The sequence below is a fragment of the Rhinolophus sinicus genome, chromosome 17 (genome assembly GCF_057876585.1).
Source record: "Rhinolophus sinicus isolate RSI-liver-muscle chromosome 17, RSI-T2T, whole genome shotgun sequence".
NCBI classification, from domain to species: Eukaryota; Metazoa; Chordata; class Mammalia; order Chiroptera; family Rhinolophidae; genus Rhinolophus; species Rhinolophus sinicus.
The window spans coordinates 189230015-189257637 of NC_142517.1; the positions used below are offsets into that span (position 1 = coordinate 189230015).

The window sequence follows — 27623 nt, forward strand, 5'->3', positions numbered from 1 at the left end:
ACAACCTAGAAAAGGAAAAGCATCAGGCACATAGTAAGTGTTCAATAAGTATTTGCTGGAAAGATGAACAAATTGTTTTTAGTTCTGTCTTTGAGAGGAAATATATATATATATTTATACGTAAATACATATATATACGTATATATATACATATATATATTCCTCAAATACCACATATCAGATATTTATTGAAAGTAAATACTTATTATCCAGTGAAGAATAATAAGACATGTGATTTGTTATTAGAAATCAATTTATTCATCCAGCCTAAAAATAAAATGAAACAATAGAAATTAATTTGGGGGGGTCTTGATTCTTAATAGTCTTTAAGTCACAGAAATCATGGAAAAAACTAGATTTACTACCCTAAGCATTTAGTAAAAAAAAAAAAAAAAAGTTTATTTTTCTCTCAGAATAAAGTATTCTAAGTCTTAGAGCAGATACATCTTCATTATCATTACTGAAATAGTGGTTTCTTAATTTTTCAATATGTAGAGTTACACTTACACGCCTTGGTAATCTCTTCAAGGATTTGATGCCAGAATGGCCATGGAATTCAAACACATGTCTTATGCAAGAAATGGACCAGCAATAGTAATTGCTGGTTGGAAGTGTTTCTTGTTTGTAGCAGCTATGCCAGTACTCTAGCCATTTCCAATAACCAGGATGACTTACTGAATGAGTTAAATGGGTGTTCTTAGACCAGAACCTGTAAAAGAGGAGAAGAAAGACAATCACACTCTTATGCTCAAAATGAAAAATATTCTTTAGGGATATTATTTAGAGAGTCATTTTAGAGTCTGTATGTGGGGCGTATGGATGTGGTTTGGGAATGTAATTAGACTGTTGTGTTAAAAATATTTAAGGGACTTCTCTCTTCCCCGAAGTTGTTATATTACTAATTAACGTGTCGCTATTTTGATTTTGTGCCATTTGACACATACCTAGAACAATCTGAGTCCTTGTGATAACACAACAAAAGCTTGAATTATCAAATTAAACTCTCTTGAATTCTAACTCTTAATCAGCTCCAAACTTGACTAATGATTCAAAATATCAGGCATACACCAGGCACAAATAACACAGCCTTTTCTTGAAGAAGTCTGAGATCGTTCTGCTCAGCTTCCTAAAATAGCCCTAGTCTCATGCAGTAGGGTGAGTTTTAGTTTTAGATTTAATAGAGAAGCTTCTTTCTACGCAAGGCAGTTTTCAAAGAGACATTTTTTCGACCAAAAGGAGTAATTTGAGTTATGGAACATCTCTTCCTCATACCCCCATTGATGAACTGTTTGTGTGATCATCTCATTTGGTAGCCAACCATACACCCATCAATCTGTAAATTCTAAGTTTATTTACAATAAACAACCTACACAGAGATATATCCTCCTAACAACTTGACAGATATGACTCTTCATTATCTTTCCACTTCTAGTAAATACCATTAGTATGTTTATTGGGAAATCGGATCATGAACATGAGCACAGGAAAGCGCTAACTCCGCAGGCCGGGGCTGCCCAGACCCTGCCCATTCCCGAGAAGCCAGTCTTCAGGACGGGCCCCCGGCTGGCTCCTGGGAGATAAGCTAGCTCTGAGGTCTTGCAGCATTCTGCTGGATCAGTGTTTTGTATGCCTGAGGCCATGATGGCCTCAGTTTGACCAGGTAGTTTACGCTAACAAGGTGATCTGTGGGGAAGGTCTGTTTTTGCTGGAAGTGGGGCTAGGCTGGAGTAGGTGAGGTCAATAAAAACCCTGGACGCCAAAGCCCGGGTGAGCTTTCTGGTTGGCAGTGCTTTGCATGAGTTGTCGTGCATTATTGCTGGGAGAATTAAGCATGTCTCTGCAGCTCCACTGGGAGAAGACATCTGCAAGCTTGTGCTTGGTTTCTCCTGAACTTTACCTCATGTGCCTTTTGCCTACGTTGAATTTAATCTGTATCTTTCTATTGTAATGAACCATAACCATGAGTGTAATAGCTTCTGAGTCCTATGGGTCCTGCTAGCAAATCCTCCAGAGTTAAGACGGTGTGGGCTTGGGGACTCCGACTACAGCATGTTTATAAAGAAATTTGAGGTTTCTCTTTCCTCTCTGATAAAGAGAAAAGTTTGCAGGCCTGTTGCTTACCTTTTCCTTTTAGATAAAAGGCAGTAGCTTTTATCTAAATGTTTTTTGAATTAGGTCAGAGAGAGGTCAATATATAAATGCTAAGAATAGCTACTTTAATTTCTAAAGCCTATTTCTGTTTTATTAGAAACATGATGCATGTGTGTTATATTTAACTAATCAAGATATTCTTTTATCAAAAAATATTTGATGTCTAGACAACTCTTTAACCAGATGTATTTGTATCTCTTGAACTGTCCTGTAGAAGCAAAAGAATTTTGTGGGGGAAATAAAAGCAAATTTTATAATAGACCTTAATAAATATTTGACAAGCGTTGACTTCATAGTTCCAGAATAGAAACCAATGGGATATGGTACATGAAAGTCAGTAGATCTAAGTTGCCAACATTACGCTCATTCATTCATTGTGCTCCAAATGCCTGAAGGAGGTGCACAGTAGGATTATGCCATGCTTGGATATATTGGATGTGTGTGAACAACTTCTATGAAGAAATCATTTATAGTCTCACATACATTGAATCTCTTCAAGTAATTGATCCACTGATGGTCTCAGTTCCACTTGGACTGTTCCTAAATCAGTCTTCAGCACTCCTCTTAGACCCACTGTCCAATTTCACGTTCTCTTGAGTTCCCAACTTCTCCCCACCTGTCACCTGTATATTCTAATGTTACCAGAAATGCAACATAAGGAGATAAGATTAGTATATTTCCCCTCCAAAAACAGTACCCTTTCCTGCCTCCTCATTACAGGCAACACTATTCCCATTCTTTTGGTCCCAAGATTAGCAGGAAGGGATTTTTTTTAACCCCACCATCCCTTTTACCTCCCAATGCCAGTCAGTGACCAAGTCCTGTTAATATATATTTTTTTCACGTTTTCTCTCAGCTCTCTCCCTTCCTGTGTATTTTCCTGCTTATCATTTTCATCCTCGGGGTTTGCAGCTGTACTTCCCCTCCTCCTCAAAACCACTATTCCAGAGCCCATCATGCTCTCCCACGTATCCCTCCCTTTCCACATGCTTTTCTCTCTGCCCTGAATGCCCTCTTCATATCCTCTGTTGACGCACACTGTTTTTCACATTCATTCCCACGTTTCCTCTAGAAAACCTCTCTTACCCGCACACACAGGGTTGAGTGGACTTCCACTGTTTCCATTTCTCCCTCATGGGAACACACTGGAGAGAGGACTGGATTGTTCTAGCTGAAGCTCTCGTGCCCAACGTCCCTGGTATGTTGTAGTTATTATTACAAGTTGTCCTCTTACATAGCTCCCTGGTTCCTCCTTACTGCATTTGTTCGACGAAGAGCAAACAGAACATTTTTTTCTGTAAAAATATTTTCATGTCTCAAGGTTGCAGTGAGTCTGACTGGCCACCATGCCATTCCAAATTCCCCATCTTAGCCAGGTAATGAGAGACTCCTACCTCCTGTCACTTCTCACCTTTCCATCCTCAGCAGCATACATTATATAATATAGCCATATTATATAATATTTATATTATAGACCAATTTTCTTGGTGAGTTCATGCCATGCAAAACACATAAATGCCCTCTCCCTTTGTCTTATCATCTAAGAAGCTTTGCAAATCTTCCCACCTCCTGAAAACCTCTTCAGGTAACCTCAGCTCCAAACTGATCACTCTCTCACTTTGCACCCTGTAGCTATTTTTGTGATATTATTTTGTCTATGTTGATATTTGCTTTGTCATATAAATTCTTTAGGGGAAAACAATACGTTCTGTTTCTTTTTTTAAATCAATATTTACTTCTTACAGTGAGCTTTGGTGTCGAGAAAGTGCCTAGTATATTGGTAACAAACTGTCACGGTTCCTTGTCTTAATCAAATTATCTTCTTTACGATTTCTTGTTGTTATTTTTTTTAAAGAGCTAGAGAAACAACTACATTGAAAATTTCAGCGTGCTTTTCTAATCCATCCCCAAATTAAAGTGTCATTCCTTTTCTTATGTAGGTTAAAATTCTCTTCTCAGTGTAATTTGGTACATTCTTGGGAGCATATGGCTCCCTGTGCTGTAAGACCCAAAATAAATCAACTGTGGATAAGTCATACTGCCTGAAATGTGACTAATCCTTTGGTTTAATAATAATCTCTTTCAAGATTGTGATTCTACTGGGAAGTTATCTTTGTGGGGAAAATGAGAAGGCATTGAGTAGACCTGTGACGTCCCATACAAATGCTGAAGGGCAGTATATAGGGGTAGGATAGGATAGGAAGAAAAGTGATAGATGAGGAAACAGAGGACACAAGCTAAAATCTCCTCCATTGCCGTTGTGTATGTCCTTCCGCAAGTCACTTACCTTCTCTCTGAGTTGTAGTTTCCTCATCTAAATGGGTGCCATCATTAAACTGGATGCCTTAGTTTACCTACCTTTCAGAGTTGTTTGGGGGACACAAATATTTTTCAGGATACAAATTTATGAATGACATTTGTAAAACGTAAAACACTATAAAATATAGGTTATTGTTATTGTCAGCCAATTGTAGCCTTTTAATTCATGGTGTTGACTAGTCCAACCATATGTTTTCCATGTAAATCTTACTACTCACCGAGGTAGAGAGATTTTCATCACTAGAATTATTTTTTATAGAGGAAATATGGCTATAGATTTGTAGGAATGATTTAATTATTGGGAAAAACTTGGAAGATTTTTCAAGTGCTAATATTCTATAATTCTATGGCATTTCTAGAAGAGAGCCACAGCTTTTAGAAATGCTTGACAGAAGAATGAGTCAACTCTGAGAAAGTTGTATGATTTTGGAAAGAAAAAAAAATGGCGTTATTAGGGCAAAAGAGGTTACCTGTCTAGTCAACATTTGGAAGGGGTTGAATCCTGTTTACAAGTGACCTAACAATTAATGAAACCTAATTGTTCTCATCCAATGCCAACAGTTAGATGAAATTAAAAAAAAAAAAAAAAAAGACTTTGTGGGGACAGAGCCAGGAGTGCAGTTTCTAGGCTCTCGCTCTCATGTGGAAAGGTGCTTACTCAGGTAGTAAATGGCCATCAACTGTGATTGGGTGGCCATCAGCTGTGGCTAGTTGGCTGTCAGCTGTAACCAGTGAGCCATTGGCCACTAATATAACTGCTGTGGCTACGCTAGCAGAAAAATGGGGGCTAGCAAGAAGATGGTGGCTGAGGTAGCAAGCGCGGATTGCAGTTAGCAAGTGGGGTTGATTGTTTGGCACAGAAGTGGACAGCGGGTTGCGGATTGTGCGGCTCCTGCTTCCTGTGTCTCCAACCCAGCTGCTGGTGAGATTATAGTGGTATGACTCCCCTATCTATGGCTCCGCGGGTGTTCCTTTTTGGCCTTACCATGTCCTGCGTTCTTATGTGGGGAGCGGGACCAGAGAGCCCGCAGGTCCCCCCGCATGACAGACCTTATTATTATTTTATTTTTGAGAGCAGTTTTAGGTTTACAACAAACCTGAGAGGAAGGGACATAGATTTCTCATATATCTCCTGCCCCCACACAAGCATAGCCTCAGTGTAGTCAGTGTTCTGGATTTTGGTCATTCTGATACTGTGTTTCCCCAAAATAAGACCAGGTCTTATATTAATTTTTGCTCCAAAAGACGCATTAGGGCTTATGTTCAGGGGATGTCATCCTGAAAAATCATGCTAGGGCTTATTTTCCAGTTAGGTTTTATTTTTGGGGAAACACGGTAGGTGTGTAGTGGCATCTCACTGTTGTTTTAATTTGCATTTTCCTGATGACATGTGAGGTGGAGCATCTTTTCATATGCTTATTTTCCCTCTATATCTTTGATGAAATGTCTGTTAAGGTCTTTGGCCCGTATTTTAATTGGGCTGTTTATTTCTTACTGCTGAGTTTTAAGAGTTCTTTGTATATTTTGGATAACAGTCCTTTATCAAAAGTCCCTTTTGAAATATTTTCTCCTGGGCTCTGGCTTGTATTTTAACTCTCTTGATATTAGCTTTTGTAGAACAGAAAAAAATTTAATTTTAACGAAGTCCAGCTTATCAATTATTTCTTTCATGGATTGCATCTTTGAAGTTGCATCTAAAAAGGCATCATCATACCCAATGTCATCTAGGTTTTTTCCTATGTTATTTTCTAGGAGTTTTATAGTTTTGCATTTTACACTTAGGTCTATGATCCATTTTGAGTTAATTCTTGTAACGGGGGTAAGGTCCATGTCTAGAGTCACGTTTTGCATATGGATGTCCAGTTGTTCCACTACCATTTGTTGAAAAGACTATCTTTGCTCCATTATATTACCTTTGGTCCTTTGTCAAAGATCAGTGACGATATTTTATGTGGGTCTATTTCTGGGCTCTATTTTGTTCCATTGCTCTGTTTGTCTATTCTTTCACCAGTACCACACTGTCTTGATTACTACAGCTTTATAGTAAGTTTTAAAAGTCAGGTATCCTCACTCCTCCAACTTTGTTCTTCTCCTTCAATATTGTGTTGACTATTCTGGGTCTTTTTCCTCCATATAAACTTCAATAGATGAGATTTTGAGACCACAGAAATAGTAATTTGATGGTGAGATAGTGTTATTATTGGTACATAACAAGCTACCCCCAAATTAATGACTTAAAGTAACTACAACCATTTGTTATCTCAAAAATCTCTAATCTGGGCTGGGCTCATCTCTGTTCCACATAGCATTAGCTGAGGCGGCTCAGCTTGGGCTAGAGTATCCATTTTTGACATAGCTCACTCACATGGCTGCTGAGGTGACACTGGTTGTTGCCCGGAACATCTGATAGGTTGAGAGTTGAGATCTTCAGTTGTGTCTCAGTGATTTTCTCTACTGGACTTTCACAGAACCTGGTGGTTAAATTTCAAGAGTAAAAGTGAGTCCCTAGAAGTGGACGCTGCCAGTTTCTAAAGGCTAAAGTTCAGTTCCACTGTATGTTATAGGTCAAGCAGTCACAGGGCACAGAATCAAGAAGAGGACACATAGACCTTCGAAGGGAAAGATTGTCAAAGATATTTGGGCACGTGTTTTAAAATCTCCATAGACAGAGAATGTAAAGAGGGAACAGAGGTCAGAAATCTTGGAGGGCATGGTTGAATTGGGAGTGTTGTTGGGGAAAAAGTTCTTACCTAATTATTCAAGACACAAATGAAAACACCGGTATCTAACAAGCCAGGACAAGCAGATTTAAAAGAGAGGAAGTGGGATGGTGCCAAACACGTAATTATCCAACTTCTTAATTTTCTTTAGGCTTTATCTTGATTGAAGTGGGCCGTGGATTTATTATTTTTTAAATCCTCAGTAGGAAATTTTTAAGATTTGCTATTGCTTCTTTTTCATCATTTCCCCTTAAGCTACCAATTAATTACTGAGTATTTTATAATAGCCTTTGCATATTAACAATTATACATTGAATATGATAGTGTATATGAAAGTATTTTGTAAATACCAAACACTGTCATTTGTGTAATTCTGTACAGCTGATAAAAGTTTCTTTCACTTTGGCATTATGTCATTTAATTCTCACACAAACACTCTGAGGTGAGTTGTTATTATTCATAACATCCTGCCCAGATTAAACAGACAGGAAACCACTTGCACATGAGCCACTGCATGTCATTTTGGGGTACAGACAGATGCCCTTTACTTGGGGAGTATCTTTTCTCTTGTGAAGTACCTGGCCGACACCTGTGTTTAAATGGCCAGGCTTTTTCCTGCTATTTGCTTACTTCCTGAGTTCCAGCCAGAAGGCCCTCAGGACTGAGTGATGGAGGCCTAATGGCACACAGCTTTCCAAACCTAATAGATACACAGAAGAAATATATGCCAACTGTTTGCTAGGGGCTTTTGATATCTGGGTTTAATGAATGGAGTTCTACCCTGGGTAAAATGGACAGATGCTTTATTAAACCATCTGCAAACCCTGCTTTAATTTCTAAACCTCTTCTAGTATTGCAGCCTTATATGGAGCTGAAGTTGTGATTTTAGAGCTATTAGCAAATGTTTATCCTCTACCTTCCTTCAAAATATCTTCCACCTTAAAAAGATGAATTCTTTAATAAATGATGCTATAACTGGTTAGGAACTTGAGAAATTTTAAATCACCATTAAAAAGTCATTTTAAAATGTTAAACGTGAAATTTTGAAACAGTAGAAAAGAACAAGGAAAATATCTGATGAAAGACACTCTAATTTTTAGAATGCAATTTCTTTCTTGGCCTAAAACCTAAGGCAAAAACTATAAAAGGAAAGATTGACAGGTTTAGATACATAAAAGTAAAAAAAAAAAGCAAAAAACCCCCCAAAACTTCTGTACTGATTAAACGTTGCAAATGTTTAAATGTACATACTATTAGGCCAAAAGTAAAGTTGGAAAAACACTTTAGTAATTATTCCAGAAAAAGATTTAATATTCTAAATATAGATAGTGCTTTTCTGTATAAATAGGAAACATTCAAACTCACCACAGTCCTTTGTCCATTCATAGACTAACGGTCACAAGACTAAAATCATTAATTAAACAATGTTTTTATTAACAATAAAACAATACTAATCATTATAACTAACACTTATTGAGCATCTCCCCTGGACCAGACATTGTGGGTTTTTTTTGTTTGTTTTTTTAAAGTCATCAGTTTGTAAATAATGTTAACTAATTATTCCAAATTTACCCATAACATAAGCAATTATGTATTTTATGGCGAAGGTCACAAATATCCTGATGATATCAAGCAATGATGTAATTATTTTTTAACTAACCTAACATTTTTCATTCACCATAGTTTATTATTTTCAAAAGTTTGAACACTTTCAGTTTGGAGCCTGGGGATTTAAACCTATTTATATGAATAGACCACAAAAATTAATTGTAAGTTCCAGCATATAGGCTTATCTGATTTTATTGAATTTCTAGTTGATAAAGAGCTAATAATTTTGGGTACCTTTTTTACCGTAACACAAGTTTTCTCAACCTTGTCATTTGACATTTTAGGACAGATATTTCTCTGTCTTAAGAACTGTAGGATATTTAGCAGCACCCCTAGCCTCTACCCATTACATGCCAGTAACATGTAGTAGGACACCCCCAAAATGTAACACAACCAAAAATGTCTCCAGATATTGCTAGATGTCCCTCGCGTAACAAAATTTGCCCTGGTTCAGAACTACAGCTATATTGCACAGTAAATTATTCTTGAGTTTTGGGAGGGAGAACAAAGAAATAAAAGGAAAAATGGCTGGAAAAGTGTTTCTGGTTTTGTGAGGCCTAAGAAATATGAACAAAATTGTAATAATACTATTGCACAAAAAGGAGAACACATTAACAGTAGTGCCATAATGATTGAATATCTAGACCTTGGCAAATGACTTAGTGTCTTTTTCCTCATCTATAAATATAATAATAATGTGTACCTCACAGGGTTACTGTAAAGATTAATTTTATGTAAAGTACTTAGAAGAGTAACTGAATATAATAAAGCACCAAATAAGGTAATCTATCAGTACTATTATTATTACCATTATTTTCTTGCTTGAGTAGGATAATGTAACAGGTAATAATTCTAAAGAATTTAATCAAACCGAAGAGTTTTAGATAACAGTGACTATAGAGAGCTCTATTTCGAAAAAGAGCACACACTCACACACACACCAACCCCACACGACCTTGAATCTTAGAGTAAGTGGAAGGTGAACTTGGTAATTTTGCAGGTGTGTGCCTATGAGTCTATGTTGTATAATTTAGATCTCAGCTACTTCTGAAAATAATATGAGATTGTTTACAATACATACAAATAGATAATATTTGTTATTAAAATGGAGATTGGTGTGAACATTTTCAGACATGTAGAAATATAAATAAAAGACATCCCTTTCTATTGTTTTAGAACAGGGATGTCCAAACTGCAGCCTGTGGGCCAACTGCGGCCCATGATCCATTTTTAATTGGCCCGCAGCAAATTCCAAAAATATATTTAGTTGACTTAAATAAACCAGCTGAGGCAATACGTACTTCACCTCGAGTGAGTGGCCCAGCTGTTTGTGTATTTTACCGCATATGGCCCTTGGTAAAAAACGTTGAAAAAAGTTTGGACACCCCTGTTTTAGAGCAAGCCATAAATAATGTATACATTTAAAAAGCAAACCCAGTTTTCACTTTGGCAAGCACATGAAAGCCAATGGAATGGTGACAAATCTCAGATCCTCATTGTCAAGAGGACATGAGGGAATTATCATGCTTCACCTATGGGAATCTTTCTTCCCAAGTGTATCAGATCCTGGGAAACCGAATATTCTTCAACTCAATGTCTGTAAAGCAAGGTCTCTGGCATTTTGATGATTCTGCTTCTAAAAAGGGAGAGAGAGAGAGAGAGAGAGAGAGAGAGAGAGAGAGAGAGAGAGAGAGGAAGGAACAGGCCTTGCTCCAGATGAAAGTGTTTTCATACAAAAAAAATTGTTAAGGAATATTGTTTTCTTTAATGCCTGTATCACAAAATGATACAAAGAATTTGACCCAGAAATTTCTGTTGGGGTTCTCTTTCTCTCTCTCTCTCTCTCTCTCTCTCTCTCTCTCTCTCTCTCTCTCTCTCTCTCTCTCTCTCTCTCACACACACACACACACACACACACACACACACACACACACACACACACGGTAGTATTACAGTTAGGAGGAAAGCAGAGAACTTTATAGAGGGCTGTAGAGACTGGTGAGCACACAGTCGCGGATGCAGAACGCTCCTGGCCGCGGAAACCTTGAACCACGCTGTCCAATGCCTCCCGTAGCTGGTGGTCAGCGCGTGTCTGGACTGCAGGGAACTTTGAGACCATTTCCTGAGGGCCCAGGGCGCTTCTAGAGACAGGGCGTTGGATCCTGGACAGAGAGATGGTGTGAGTTGGAAGTGGCGGCAGCAGCAGCGAACTGGATCCGTTGTCCTCGGGTCCCCTGGGCTACAGGACGCAGAGACTTGGAGACGGAGCGCTAGCTCCTCCTCGCGGCTCCTGCAGGGGGCGCGGGGGCCGCCCCTCCCCGCCAGCGGCCAGGGCCGCGCGAGTCAAGGCCAGGACGCGAGCGGCTCTCTCTCGAAGACCGGACTAAGCCGCGAGCCGCCGCGGCAGGACTGGAATCCGAGACCTGCGAGCGTCGACAGCCCAGCCCCGGGATCCCCTGGCCCCAGACCCGGCCGCCCCAGCTCGCTGCGCTCCCGGCCACAAGTTTGTCCCGCGCCCGCAAAGTCGCGAGTACGGAGCTTCTCCCCGGCTCTGGGAAGAGTGTCCCTGCTCCTGGCTGGGGTTCGTCCGGACATGGGCTGGCCGGGGGCGTCGCCCCACGTCTGGGGGTGGCTGCTGCTCAGCGGCTGCCTCCTCGCCGGAGCCCAGGTAAGAGCCGGAGCCCCAGGGCACCTTCTTCCGCCAGCAGGGTTTGACAGGCGTTTAGTGATGCTGCAGAGATATGCTTGGGTGAGTGGAGTCCTGCCTGGGGCCGGCACTGTTCGGACCAGCATCTTGGCATCTGCAAAGGGGATGTTTAGGGATCCCGGGGTTCTGGATGAGCAGGGCGAGGCTGGGAAGTGAAGGAACTTTTCTTTACTCTTCGGTTCCTTGGTCCCAATTTAATTAATACAAATGATTTTTCTCTGTTGGTAATTTATGGTCACTTTTGAGAACTTAAACTTTTAGGATTGATTGTAACCACTGTCTGAAAAGACAACTGGTTCTCCTTGATACAGAATCACGTATCATCAAAGCAAAGAGATTAGATGAAAAAATATATCGTGTTAAATAAAGCTCAGTTGTTAAGAATAAGTGGTAGTTGTCATTTCATACTGCTAATACTGTTTAGAGATTTTTCTGGGCAATCTTTCACAATGGAACCTCTCAAATGTGTAGGTCACAATTCATCCGCACATTTTTTGTTGTTGTTGTTTGTCAAATAAAATGTAGAGTTTATACTCAGCTCTTCAGATGAGCTAGAAACAGATGTACTGGTGGTGGGTGTAAGGCAGTTTTAAGAGCACTGTGAATTTAAACTGAATCAACGTTATTTCTCCCTCCTGTTCGGTAGGGAGCGCACCTTGACCGTCGAATGCAGCCCCGAGATTTTTTTTCTTTTCTTTTAAATTCTTTCACCGAGAAAATTAGGCATTGATTATGTCCTGATACTATCTAAATTGAATACTATGTTCTTAGCTCTTAGATGACCAATTTAAATTTCAGTTATTCTAAAAGTGCAATTGCTTTTTTAACTACATAACCACATAAATTGAAGGAAATAGTGCCATGCTAAATAGTGGGCTTTACCTAACATGACCAGGATGTTTACGTGAACTTATTCTGTTAAAAAGAAAAATCAAACAATATGTGTGTAATACATTGACTAATAAGATTTGCAATGGATACTTAAGAGTAGGGAATGATCAAACTTAAAAAAAAATTCACCAATAGAAGGAATATGACTGAATGGGGAAAAAAAACCTCAAAGAATTTGGTGACAGTTACAAAACTCTGATGAGCTCTAATGTATTAGGTTGGTGCAAAAGTAATTGTGGCTTTAAAGGTTAAAAACAATTGCAAAAACCGCAATTACTTTTCACCGACCTATTAACCTGCATTTCAGTCTCATAAGATATTTGAATAATCTGCCTAAAAACACTGCTCCCCTATATGAGGGGCAATTGAACTCTAACCATTTATTTTGCTCAGTGTTCTAGATACTTTTTTCTAAGAAAATGGGAAGATAGCGATTAGTACAACAATAAAAAATCACTATGGGATTATGGACAGACTATTGCCTTTTCTTTTAGCTTTCAATTAAACAGTCAGGCCATTGAGCATTCTTTTCTACAATTTTAAACCAAGGTTTCTCAGCCTTGGTACTAGTGACATTTTAAGCCATATAGTTCTTTGTTGTGTGATTGTCTTGTACGTTGTAGGATATTGAGCAGCATCCCTGTGATCTTTCCACTAGATGCCAGTAGTATCCCCCCTTCTCCCCCCTAGTCGTGGCAGCCAAAAATGTCTCTAGATATTGCCAAATGCCCCTTGGGAGGCAAAATTGCTCCCAGTTTAGACCCGCTGCTTTAAATTGATTTCCATTTATGTTATTACATTAAGACTTGTATAAAATGATAATTTGTGATCATATATTACATTTTTGGCACTTTAAACAAAATCTGAAAGTTAAAGTGATTTACATTGACATATTGACATCTTCTCAGATTTTCAGTTTCTTCATCTTTATTTCCAGCTAATACATACATATATTTAAACATTTAAAAAAATATATTGATAGAAGAAGAAAGAGAACTCATCCAAGCAGAAGTAGCTTATGTAGAATAATTCTTTCATATTCAATAAACATTGGCTTGCATCACAAAATAGATATCATAGACTGGTACTCGTCAATTGTTTTAAGGATCTCTGTGGTTTTTTTGGTTGGCAAAGATGCTGCCTTTGCCTCGATGCACAGTTCAAAACTCATTCATTCGTGCATCAGATGTTATTACAGAGCACAGCAATCCATTTCCTAAAGCCAGATTATCACATGGTAATGAGGACCACTGTAGTATTTTCTTTACTGTGTCAATGCATCCTCCTGGAACAGACTCTTAAGTGGAATCAGGGGTGCAGTAGGTTTATTGGAGGTTAATGCCTGTAAAAGACAAAAAGGTGAAGAAGCAGGATTGGATAGGGAGAGCCTCAGACCAGGATGCAAATTTGATAACATCTCGGCCCACCCCATGGAGAGCTCTGGGAAAAAGGTTGCCCATCAGGAGAGTCCCATATGATGATAAAGTGGACAGACTCTAGTACTCCCATCGTGCTCAGTCATTGGCTGGTGAGTGTTTATAAGATCATAGACTTGGCTGCAAAGCTGAAATAGATGTTTAAAAGCACTGCAGCTGGAGTCTGTCAGCCAACTTCACTCCTTACAGACAAATGGCTGGTACTTTCTCGAAAGACTGTCTCAGTGGTGTACCTGCATGGCTTACCAAATTACCAAAGAACAACACTGGTTTTGTTGGGCTTGTGAGTGGGCTGACCCCATGTGCTTCAGTCACCTTCTTCACGCTCCATGGCTACAGATTAGTGTGGCTCTCAGAGAGTGTGTATGTGCAGGGAAGTGAGTACAAATCCATCACTACAACTAGAAAAGATTCCCAGAAGCTCATGATATATTGAGTGGAAGTACTTAAGTTCCATGGAGTACCAGGTGTGAGCAATACCAGTGCTCAGATTTTGTTTCCTAGTTATTACTCCTTTTTGTTTACGTGGAATCCTAACACTGTTGTGGACAGTTTGGTGCAGGGGAAGGAGCATCAGAACCCAGAAAACTGTGTTCAAAGTCCTCCTCTGATTATGTGCAACCTCCTTGGGTATGAAACACGATCTTTCTACTCTTACTCAATACGGTGAGGAAGATGAGCTCTGTTGACCTTCTGGTGTGAAGATGCAGAGTCTACTGGAAAATCCCAAATCTCTTACTGGGTGGGGAAAAAATGATAATTAGTGACAATATTTATTTACTTACCATGTGCCAAATACTGTGCTAAGCATTTGAATCTTGTTATTTAATTGTCTCATTTAAGTCTCATTGTAACTTTATGAGATAGACACTGTAATTGTTCACACTTTATAAAGAAGAAAATGAGGCTAAGAGATGTTACATGATATTCTCAAGTCACACAGCTAACAAGTAGAGTAGCCATAATTGACACTCTGGTTTCTACTCTGGAACCCACCCCTCAGACTGAGACCCTCATATTGGAGATCAGTTGGGGACTACTTAGCTAAATTACATATACGCACACCCCTGTCTCAGCAATATCCACTCCTGGGTATATATCCCAAGGAATTTTTCACAGAAGTCCATGATGGTTACTGCAATAATTCGTTGGTGTTAGAGAGTTGAGGACAATCTGGGTGTTCATAGTAGGGTACTATGCAGCAATAAAAAGCAATGGATTCCATGTACACAAAGCAGCATGAATGAGATCTTTAAAACAAGATAAGATATGGCACAGAAACAGTGAGATAGATGATATAATACCATTTAGATACATTCAAATACCTGCCCATAAAACAGCAATACATATTGTATTAACACATTCAGATAAAAGATATACGTGTATGTATATTTCATATGAATGGTTCTATATGGGAAGGTAGAGAAGTAGGAGTGAGTATAGAGATAAAAGAGGATTGATAATAAATAAATAAACAAACAAACAAATAAATAAATAAAGCAAGTAAACCTACATGCTGTATCTCAGTCTCTCATATTAATTGGAAATTGTAGTGATAATAGATGGAATTACCAACAAGCCATTATCAGTAGATTTAAGAATGAAGACCCAACTGGGACATAGGCAGCTTCTCCAAGATGGTAAGCTAGGGGACCTCCCTTAGCAAAATCAAACTGAAGCTTGACTACTGGTTATCTCTATATTGTGCTTATTTCCACAAGCACTATTATGTAATAGAGCCAATGGTTGGTTGGTTCTTCTTTCTTGTTGACAGCCAGGACTGTTCCCATTTGTCTTCTAGTTATGGGGAAGCCTTGTATCCCTGAGGGGGTTGCCTTCTCATTGTGACTGTGCTAACTGTGGGTAGTTCCTTTAGCTCTGGGAGCCCAGAAGCAGCAAGATGGATGGGAGCCAGATGTGGCTTTTTCTTGGCAATGTACGGAGAGTAGGTGTCATTTCCTCAGAAATTCCTCAATTCTTTGTGAAGAAAAATAGAGCATTTTTGTTTTATTTTTATTAAAGTTTATTGGGGTGACAATTGCTAGTAAAGTTACATAGATTTCAGGTGTACAATTCTGTAATACATCATCCATATATCACATTGTGTGTTCACCACCCAGAACCAGTTCTCTTTCCATCACCATATATTGGATTCCCTTTACCCTCATTTACCACCACCCCCACACTTACCCTCTGGTTATAGACCATTTTTAACTAACATTCATACATTCCATTTATTTCCTATCTTGAGCTTCAGTTGGTTTTGTCATCTGCTAGAATCCATCTCCTTTCTTTCCCCTTTCTTTGCCTTTTCTCTGAGTTATTCTTTAAATCTTTTAATGACAATGCAACTTTACACAGTCTATTTCACTTCTTTGAGCCTCCATTTCCTCCCTTCTAAAATGAGAGCAATAATGGCATTTTTCTCATAAAGCCTGAGAGTATTGAATTTAAAAATACACAAACAGATAAAGGCCTTAAGGTGTCTGATAATGAAAATATCCTCTCTTTTTTACTAACCAATTACTAAAGGGCTTTTTAAATGGAATAATTATTAGATTGAAATTATTTCTAATGTGTTTGGGAGCCACTGAAGACTTTTAAATGGTGTGTGTGTGTGTGTGTGTGTGTGTGTGTGTGTGTGTGTGAATTTTGCAAGGCTATTCTGTCTGCCCACAATTCTCTTTCTTCTACTCCTTATGGTTTCTCCTTCAGAGCCCATGGGACATTTTATTCCTAATACTGACAGATGCTATAATCTTACATTTATTAATATGAGTACTTGATTAAAATCCAGCTCCCCCCTTTGAAGAAGTCATTTGAAAACAGAGCAACTAATCAGCAGCTTCAGCCATCCTGATAGTCACTGGCGTGTCCTTGTAGAAGTGGAGATGCAAGGAGACAGCTGGAATCAAGAGATAGGTCCAAGGTACATTCACCTGAAGGCAGAATGGTTGGGTCAGGTATGGTGAGTTCAATTTTTAGCTAAGCTGAGTGATGAGGAGCCTGTGACATATTTACTAGAAGGTTGGCTATTGGCTTATGGAGCTTGAGGAAAGCTCTGGATTGAGCATCATCATTTTGTAGGGAGTACCTGGAACCACACATGTGAATACTGTTCTCAGCGAGAGTATAATGGCATTGAAAGGGCTGGCGAACTTGTTTGAAAAAGCGCATGCAAATGGTGTGCAATAAGATTACCTGTGGATTATAAATTCACAGGGGAAAGGGGTTAATAAACAATTTGGAACCCTCCGTGACAATTGGCATGGTGACTTAGGGTGGTAGGTTCTCCATACCTGTTTGAATAATCTAATTTGTATTTCTTTCATTCTGAGAAAATTCATCCTCTTTGATCCTACTTGGAATTCAAGTCTCTAATCATTTATTTTAATTTTTAAAAGGTCATTCTGTTCTAAGGGGCAGAGGTGGCTGCCTTGGGTACAAATGATGCAATGGGACCTGCATCTGTCTGATCATGAAGATGGAGAGAAGAACACAGCTGATAAAGCATGCCTCTAAGAGGATTTGGGGTTTCCAGAGCTCTCTTACCTTAGGAACCGACAAGCAGGCTAAGTGTTGAATTTGGCAGTTATTCCATTGGCTGATGGAATTTTATAAAGACAGTAGATTATAGCTTTCTGGAGGAAGAGGGAACTATGTAAAATGGTTAAGATCATGGACTTTGTTATCAGAACTGAATTTGGAATCTCTTTCCTTTAGCCATAATTTAACATCTCCAAAACTCAGTTTCTTCATTTACAAAATGGGGTGACCTAAGGCTAAATTCATTGTGTTGGTGTGTGGATTACGTGCAAACATCAGGAGAAGCATTTAATATACTGCCTGTCACTGCCTTGCTTGCTATGTGTGTTGACGATTGTTGTCATCTCGTCATCATCATCCTCATCATTATCATAATTTCTATTACATTTTCTGATTACTTATGGCTGGTATAGGGAACCTCTATTATTTTTATTGATTGATTTGTACGTGCTAAGTTTATTCCTGCACAGTAACAATTTTCTGCAATATCTATCTCTGTTATTTCTTTTTATCTTGTGTCTTATCATATTGTATTAGTTAGAACTCCCAGTATAACACTGAATGGTAGTAATTATTGCAGGCATTTTATCTTATTTATTACTTCAGTAGGACTGTTTTTAAAGATTTATCAATAAGTATAATATTTGCTGTAGACTTTTAATGTAACATCATTGCTAATTTTGTTAAGTTGTTAAATGTCAGACTAGTATAGAAAGTTTGAGTGAAAACATGGATGAGTTTTAGTCATAAATGATACGTTATTTCTTTGTAACAAGTCATATTAGTTGTTATGAGTTCCTGTCACAGATATTGGGCTACTGGAGGGCAAGAAATGATTTTTAATAATTTCTCTACAGCGTTATGGTGCTCAGTAGATGCTCATTAAGTATTGGTGAAATGTTTGCATGATCATATAGGTAAAGTGGTATTATATGTTGCTACTTGAATTAGCAAATAAATCAAATATTCTTGTTAGTAATAAGATACAGATTTATAACACATCAAAATATCTAGCAAACAAACAAAAATGTTATTTAATACCCTTTGGCCAAATATTTGTGTGACAAGATTGGAACAAACTTGCATGTATAATGCAAGTTCCTGAAGATAAACTTCTGCCTCTCTGTTATGAAATCGTTCATATCAAATTGCAAACTGGCTGAAATTTCCTAAAGGAGAGTAACATGCTACTTGTTACTTCCCTACTTATATAATCAGAGTAGCAGTGTTTTATATGAGAAAAAGGTTTTCAGTTATTTTTTAAAATACATTTTTCTGAGAGCAAAGATTGTGTTTAACAATGATTTAAACCACTTTTGTGGGCATGAGATATGTCTAAGCTTGCATATTCTGCCTACACCACGGAGAATCTGCCTTCAGAAAGGCGCTCATGCAGATAATGAGTGACAAGGTGGAACTTCTCCTTTCAACGGAGATTCTGGCTTCTTATTTCCTAGGTGACTTAAGTCTGTAAGACACAATATCCAGAAACGTTTGGTAGTTATGTAAGCAAAACTTAAACACATTTTTCATGTTGATTAATTGAACTTAGAGATATCTAAAAACTAGAACCTTTGTGTAGCATCAAAAATGGCCTTTAAAATCAATCCGAAAGACACAGCATACTTCTATTTCCCACCCAACTGGTAACATATTAATAATGGCATTTTGTTTGTGAATCTATTGCATTGTTTTTTAACACTCATGGTAAATGTGTAGTGAGTGCCTGAGAGCCATATCGTACCTCCTGACCTACCCAAGGGCCAGATCCATGGCTTGGATTTCTTTTGTATCTATCTTCTGCCATAGTGTCTGTAGATAGTATCTTCCCCATGGTAGGTCTCAACAAATATTTGCAGAATAAATGTGTTCAATGCACCTTGCTGCTAAACCAGCACCAACAGTATAGAGTAAATGGAAGGCTTTTCTGTGAACATAGGAGATACTCTCTAATTAAGTTAAATTAAATTAAATTAAAAATTGTCTTCCCTAGGTCTTTTCATTTTCAATTCAATAAAATTGCATTGGACTGCTAAGTATTATATTTATTGTGCTGGCTCTTAAAGTGACTAAGACACCTTCCACTCTGGAGGATTGCCAGTAATTGCCAATAACGCTGAGATGAGTTCTTTGCCTCTGTTCATGACTTCTCTCTCCCCTCCTGCAATACGTCTTCATTTTTCTTCTTTCTAATGTATCTAGTCTGCATTATACTTCGACATTTGTGCAGTGTAGATGGTAGATCCTCAACTGGAGATGGGAAGGTCCTGCCTGATCTGTCTGCCCAAGGTTCAGCGTTTTTTTTTGTTTTGTTTTTTTTGCTTCAGTAAGTTTATTTTGGTCAAATATATTTAGAAGGTGATAAAAGTATAGACCTGGTGATAATAACAGCATAACAGTTAACCTTTATACAGCGTTTATTATATAAAAACACTTCATTAGGCACTCTATATGCATTATTTTCTTTAATCCTCACAACCACCTTATGAAGAAGGTAATGAGCATTGTTACTGTCTCTCCAACATCCATTCCATCCCTCACCGATTGTGTGGCAAACAAGGACAAGTGGTAGAGAAAGGATTCACTGAAAAAAGTGCAGAACCCCAAATCCCTGCCCTCATGAATGTCATGTCTCCTCAGTCTCCCAAAGCCTGCTCTACCTGAGGATTTACATACACGTGCCAAGAAATTCCACCTTGTAACTGCGCAGTGGAGGTGAAGTTGAGGTTCCCCGGCCAGGTCCTGTGGACACCGAAGATGAAGAGCTCCTTGTTACTGATGGATGGTGGTGTGAGTTTGCTTCCGGGTGGTCTCACCAACAGTGGAGTGGCCTCGTTGCTGACACATGGACTCGATCTGCACTGGGTCTTCTCTGACTCTGCCCCAGTGGGGAGATGGAGGGACACCCTGTTATCTGTTACTGTCAGATCGCGTGGAAGTCCAGGCTCCCCACATAGTGTCCACTGACACCCAGGATGGGGGACCTTGAAGGGCCTCATTCCAGACCAGTGTGGGTGGAGGTGCCTGCTCTCTATTTTGCTCTGAAACCACTCTGGGGAGGGTGTAGGGCCCCTCCTTACAGTCTGGCAAAGGTGAAGTCTGGGCTCTCCACCTGACCTTTGCTGGTGTGGATTGGGATAGAACTACGGTGTTTTCTGTGGTGTTTGGGTCAAGCTGTTATTGTCTAAAAGTTTTCTGTCTTATCAGGCAGCCCCTTTCCTTTCTTTGCTATAGAAGCAGGGTTTTCTTGACACTTTTTTGTTTTGTTTTGTTTTGGTCAGCACCTACTGGTGTTTCAGAGCTGCCAGCTTCTACAAATCCAAGTCGGGAATATTGAGACAACAAATACACCCAGAGAATTTCTCACTGTGTTGTTCTTCGGGACCTGAAGTCCTAGCTGGTTTGCTTTCTGCTCTCCACCAGTCAGAATCGTCTTATGTTCATTTTATGTATAATATCCTGAGTTTTTAGTTGTACTTATTGGGAGGAATAGAGGAAAGTACATCTATTCCATTGTACTGGAAGTAGAAGTTTCAGAATGCTTATTTTTTAAATACATCTAATTTATGGATTCATGTTTACTTTAAAATGAAGTAAGTGTACATGTTGTAATTATGAAAATTCACATATTCTTACATTAGCAGTTAGCATCTCTAATGACAACTTTAGGTACTTTCAATAAGATACACATAATCAAATTAGGGCTTCTTTTACCTACCAAGTATGTGACAGATTGAAATTCTACATTTTATTTCAAATCATAAATGATCACTTGCCCAGGAAAAACTGCTAACATCCATTTTTCTAAACATACCACTTTGTTTTGGATGCAGTTATTGCTTTTGAGTAACCTCGAAGAGTGGGCATTGAAGCAGACATTGAATATGAATCATTGTAGGAGATATCGAGTATGAAAAGTGCTTTTCAGTTTTAAGTAAACAATGATTTTAATGTCTCGCTATGGTGAAGAACACATGTATCTGTAACAAGAAGGAAAAGAAAGCAACATAAAAGATGTTAAGCATTTTCTTACTCTCACCTGAAATGACCAGAGATCAATTTAACAGATCACACATTAGCACAGCCTAATCAAACTTGCTCCTGAGTTAAACTGGCCACAATTTTTTAAGAACAAAATATCTTTACAGCTGTAGTTTATAAAAGCTTATGTTCTTGTAAAGGTTATGCCAGTGAAAGGGCCACATATGCACAAAAGGAAACAAAAATTATTTGTTCCAGTAAAAACGATACAAGGAGTGATTTGAAATGCTCATGTTTGATATTGAAGTCAAATTTCTCTGAGTTAAAAATTTATAGTTCTGCAACCTGGTCACATCGTCTGCAGTGTTTTCGAGGATTTAAGTCAAAGAAGGTAACTACTGAGCTGAAAAAATAGTCAGGAAAAGAAAAAAGAGACCCAGTTTGGATGGTGCCTGACTTTTTGGACAATGAATGGGGAAGCAGTCAATTTTCCTTCCGTACCCACTCAGATGACTCATGTGTTTCCATTTCATTCTCCCTTTATGCCATGTGAGACTTTATGGCTCACTTTTAGGGTGGTTACTTAGAACTCTGCATCTGCATTGTGTTAGCCTTATAGTTAAATTCTGTTTTGTATGCCAACCTCTCAAATTAGTTTTTGATATTCTCTCTTTTCATGAAAAAAAACCACAAACATTTAAAATTAATGTGGGTGTTGAGCTATGAATATTATCTGGTAATCTCTGAAACTATATACCTGATTATTTATTGAGCTATTCTTTATATTATAAATATATTAGAAAATAATAAACTCATGATTTTCAGGAATAATACAATTTTTTGATACTTAACTAGTTCTTATACTTTTTTCTGTATCCTTCATTTCAGTTTAATCTGTCAGTCTATTATTTTAGGTGTCAGATAAAAAACCATAATTTGCAATCACAATTATCAATAATCTCTAAGTGTACTTCCTTTAGTTAATGCTATAAACATCTTTTGATTTCTAGTGTTCTGTCCATTATATTTTATTGCACAAGATAAAAAGGCTTGTTTTTCCCTGTTGCTTAAGTAGTGATTCTAGAGAATAAGTGTATTTGCAGCCTGAAATTAAAGATGTGGAATTTGCAAATTAAAGATGTGGGATTATAGGGAGTGTGTCACGTAGATAAACGTTTTATCATCTCATTTGATTTAAGAATCTCTACGTCCCTGACCGAACATACAAATGCAAAGCTCTGGACCTTATTATTGTTAATAAATCTGCAGAACACACAATACTCAGTATTCTCTTTCTAGGAAATAGATGATCCCTTGCAGAAAATTGTATGGTTGTTTAAAAATATATTTACAAGCTTTTGAATACCGCCCTGTAAGATTAATTTGTCTCCCTTTGAGTGAGAGTTGGTGACTTGCTTTTAACAAATATGATGGGATCGATCATGAGTCACATCTGAGACTAGATCATAAAAGACATGTGGCTTCCTCCTTGTTTTCTTTCTGGAATCAGTCATTCTGTGGGAATCCAGTTGACAGGCTGTAGAGACACTCACGCACCCATAGAGAGAGAATTATGTGGTGAAGAACTGAGGCTTCTTCCCATCAGCCACTGAGGAACTGAGGCCTTCTGCCCATAACCATGTGAGTGGGCCATTTTGGAAATGGATCATCTAGTCCCAGGCAAGTCTTCAGGTGATAGAATCTATGGCTAAAGACTTGACTGCAATCTCATAAGAGACTCTGAGCCAGAACCACCCAGCTAAGCCTCTCCCAAGCTGTAGGATAATTAATATTTATTGTCTTAAGCCACAAAGTTGTGCATTAATTTGCTACAGAACCATAGTTGACAAATACAGATTTTTCCCTCCTTAAAATTCTATTCCTCTAGAATCACTTTTGGTACCAAATGAATTATATCATGTTAGATGGAAGCATGACTTTGTTATTGAATTTTCTGGAAATTAAGTGGTTTAGAGAAATGCCTATGGGTGCCAAGTTGACAGAGGTGGATTTCGGTGACTCTGTAATGTGTCAAGTTGGCTATGTTAAACTGTATTTCCTGGAATCCCCTTCCTTTTATGTTTCTGGGTAGGGTGAACTACAAGAGACATTTTTTCATGAGCATTGGAGGGCAGAGGTGAAGCAGCAGCCATTTTATTTTTTATTGTCAGAAGGTCAAGGCAGGCATTTTTGTATTTTACACGTTATTGCTTATCTGCTGATTCATCTCACTAGAGAGAGGCAGCAGCCAGGCCTGCAACTGCTCTACCTTTCCCTGCGTCCTCTGTTAACTTCTCTGATTCTTGGGCCAAGTGCATGTTTAGGTTTATGACGAATCTAAAGATGTTGAGTGATTTGCCCAAGGTTTCCTGGTAATATTTTTTTTAAAAAAGATTTTATTGGGGAAGGGGAACAGGACTTTACTGGGGAACAGTGTGTTTTTTCCCAGGACCCATCAGCTCCAAGTCAAGTTGTTGCCCTTTCAATCTTAGTTGAGGAAGGTGCAGCTCAGCTTCAAGTCCAATTGCCGTTTTCAATCTAGTTGTGGGGGGTGCAGCCCACCATCCCTTGTGGGAGTTGAGGAGTTGAACCAGCAACCTTGTAGTTGAACCCGCAAGCTTGTTGAGAGCACGTGCTCTAACCAACTGAGCCATCCGGCCACCAGGAGCTCAGCGGCAGCTCAGCGGCCCCTCAGCGGCAGGTTGTTGTCTTCACTCTAGTTGCAGAGGGCGCAGCTCACTGGCCCATGTGGGAATGGACCGGCAATCCTGTTGTTCAGAGCTGGGCTCTAACCAACTGAGCCATCCGGCTGCCCCGTCATGATAATTTTTCACTAAAGCTATAGTTAGTCATCTAGTCCATTCTCTTTCTATGTGCCATAACTGACATATTGCAAGAGAATTAATAAAATATTGGGTCTCTGTAACATTTTAGGATATTTTCAATCTGTGAATTATTTTTTCTAATTATATTATACCTAATATAATTAGTTATATTAAAATTTTCTAGTATGGGATTTTTTTTCTTTAGGCAATTTAGGTAAAAAGATTATTCTAAAATCTTATACATTGATGGATTTTGAATTTTGATTCAGATGAAGGATTATTTCAGATAGCTTGGTATCAAAACTTTAATTTTCAATTGTATTAGAAGGTAAAATAATGAAAGTTTGTATCATGGCTTTAAAAAAAGATTGTGATAATGTTTTTTACTGTTTATATTTTGTTCATCTCTACAGCTGGATTCTGATGGCACCATCACTATAGAAGAACAGATTGTCCTCGTGCTGAAAGCTAAAGTGCAGTGTGAACTCAACATCACAGCTCAGCTCCAGGAAGGAGGTAAAGATGCTCAGACAATTGTGTTTTCCTTGTGCCCCTGCCCCAGTCCTCATAAAGATTGCAAATTTCCCTCCTTACTTAGTATTAGGGAGACCCTCATCAGTGATTCCATGTTTCCATGTAGAGGGGTGTGTAGTAGAATGAGGGTCTTGCCATCTCTTTAACCCACAAGCCTTTCCATCCATATGGAAGGAGTGACTTGCTTGATTTGTGGGTTTGGGACTAGGAACTGTGCCTGTCAGCCTCTTCCTCTGGCCTCTCTTTGGGATCTGTCTGCCTGCACAGAGCATACATGCGGGTTTATCCTTGATCATGCAATAAGCTTGGAGGGGCAGGCTCTGTCCTTGTGGATGTTGCCTGTAATTCTTGGTAGTATGTAAAAGTCAGAGGAGAGAATAAGCAAGCCCACTTATATGTACATAGGCCATATTCGCCCAAACACTTTTTTCTTAATAAAGTGATTATTTGATCTCCATCTGCTTCACTCCTTATATAATTTCTCAAATAGTTCCAAATTCAGCTGGGAATGGAAATACTATTTACTGAGCTCCCCAAATTCCCAGCAGTCTGAATGCAGCAGATAATGTCCTTAAAAATATGCCCCATAATAAAATATGTAGTTTGGTATCTGCTTCATACTAGTCACCAAATATTAAAAAAAAAGTTTTGTGATTGATTTCTCAATTGATTATTATCAAGGAATGTGGTCTGCGTGATACTGATTTTTAAAAATGTGTTGAGACTTACTGGTTTGTATAGTGGTCAATTTTGATAAATGTTCTATGTGGCCTTCAAAGGAATGTGTATTGTCTATCTGAGTACATTGTTTTAGTGTTCACTAGATTAATTTTATTGGTTGTATGGTTCACATATTCTGTATCCATAATGAGTTTTCATCTGCTTGACCTATTCTTGTCGGAGGTTATATTTTAAAATCTCCCATTATGGATAGTGAATTTTTTGCTTCATATGTTTTGAAAATATGTTATTAGGTATACACAAGTTTAGAACTGTTGTATTTCTTGGTGAATTAAACCTTTGTCAACATGAAGCAACCCTCTTTATCTCTAGTATACTTTTGCTTTAAATATTAAATACAAGTAAATGTATGTAATATAAATTATTCTGTAAAAGATAACAATGTTAATAAGCAACATTAGTTTTTTTCTCTCAGTAGACATTTGCCTTACATATCTTTTCCCATCCTTTAAAAAGGTTTTTAATTGTGACAAAATACATGTAACATGAAATTTACCATCTTCAACATTTTTAAGTGTACAGTCCAGTAGAAGTGTATATTAACAACACGTTTGGAGCAACCAGTCACCAGATATTTTTCATCTTACAAATTGACACTCTATATCCATTAAACAACTCTATCTTTTTGCATTTTTTTATTAAACATTTCTGTACACTTATGTTTTGGTAGTATCTTTTATAAATAAGACAAACATGGGCTTTTTCTTGTTATTCATTCTCATAATCTTTGTCTATTAACTGAAGAATTTATCTCAATTATGTTAATTGTGACTATTAATATACAATATTTGCATCAATTCTACCACTTTATTTGGGCTTTTAATTTCACCAGCTCTTCCTATGTGTCCCTTCCACTACCCACCCCTGCCTTCTTTTGGCTTCTTTTGAACTGATTGAGACTTTTTTCCTTATTTCATCCTTCATCTCCCTGCTAGTTTGGTAGCTACATATTGTATTTAATTCTTTTAGTAATTAACTTAGAAAAGCCCCAAATACAGTGCTTCCTGATCCTATGGCATAATTTCTGGCCTCAGATTTATTCTTGTAATTTATAGCCCGCTAAGCCACGTTTTAAGAAACAAGGTTTTTATATTAATTCAGCCTTTGTAGGTATCTTGTACTAGGAAGCATTTGTCTGAATGGCCAGACTAATAGTGTCAAAAAGGGGAATCACTCATGCTACCTCTAAAGAACACTGAAGGACCACATCACCACAGAGGAATTTATAAGGATTATTATTTATGAGGGCCGAATGAACTATTTTCTATGAAGTCTCATGAAATTTTGAGCTAGAAGATATCTCAGAGATTACTTAGTCGAGCATTATCATCTCCAGTGTCCCTTTAACAGTTCAACAAATATGTTATGTGCCCACGGTGTGTTGCTTCTGTGCTAAGCACTGGATAAAATGAATCAGATTCTGTCTTTGCCCCATGGAGATGATGATACACGGTAGTAAGGAAGACCGACACATTTCAGTTTGGTGTTATTAACACCAGAGGCATCACAAGTATGGAATCACTGAAAAAGCTTCTTAATTCATTGGGAAGGGATAAGAGGAGGCTTCATCTCATCTTAAAATTAAAGGATAGGAATTAGATGTGTAGAGGAGGAAGTAAAAAGACATTCCTGGCAGAGAGAATAGGATGGGTAAAGGCAAGCAAGTGTGAATCAGTCACATATCACAAGAGCTACACATGAAAAGAGTAAGTGATTTGGATGTAAACCTATTGTAATGTCTAAAATTTGTGAAGGTGTGAATCATGTGAAACGTGTAGATGAGTAAATATTAAAAGAGAAAAGATACTTTCTTTTTCTCCGTACAAATAGGATAGAATTAAAGCTGGCCAAACTTTGGCCTATATTTCAATGAAAAATGTCTAATTATATGTAAATTGACTCAAAATTTCTTCACTGTATGTGTTCAAAAGTAGAATGACATTTTGATACCACTAGCTAATCTAAGAAATTTTCATTTCCAAATTTTTCTAAAATTGAGAGATGCATATCAAAATATTTAGGAGTAAGCTGTTATGCTATTGGCAATTTACTTTAAAATACCACAGCAAAAAATAAATTAGATGAAATAACTATGGCAGAATACTAACAAGTGTCAATTCTAGATGATGAATATGTAATATTCTCTTTTGTTTATGAAAAAAAT

General features: G+C 38.0%; 1 protein-coding gene across 3 annotated transcripts in view; it reads left to right on the forward strand.

Moving 5' to 3' along the window:
• The first annotated feature begins 10776 nt into the window (after positions 1 to 10776).
• Positions 10777 to 27623, forward strand: part of PTH2R (parathyroid hormone 2 receptor) — a 53790-nt gene continuing 36943 nt past the window's right edge. The window contains exons 1-2 of one of the 3 annotated variants that reach the window (XM_019726956.3): positions 10777 to 11466; positions 24598 to 24700. In XM_019726956.3, the coding sequence (XP_019582515.2) occupies positions 11392 to 11466; positions 24598 to 24700 (178 nt within the window). In that variant the 5' untranslated portion in view covers positions 10777 to 11391. Of the gene's footprint in view, positions 11548 to 24597; positions 24701 to 27623 lie in introns of all 3 variants that reach the window. The other 2 variants (XM_088793988.1, XM_088793987.1) reach the window with 2 other exon arrangements.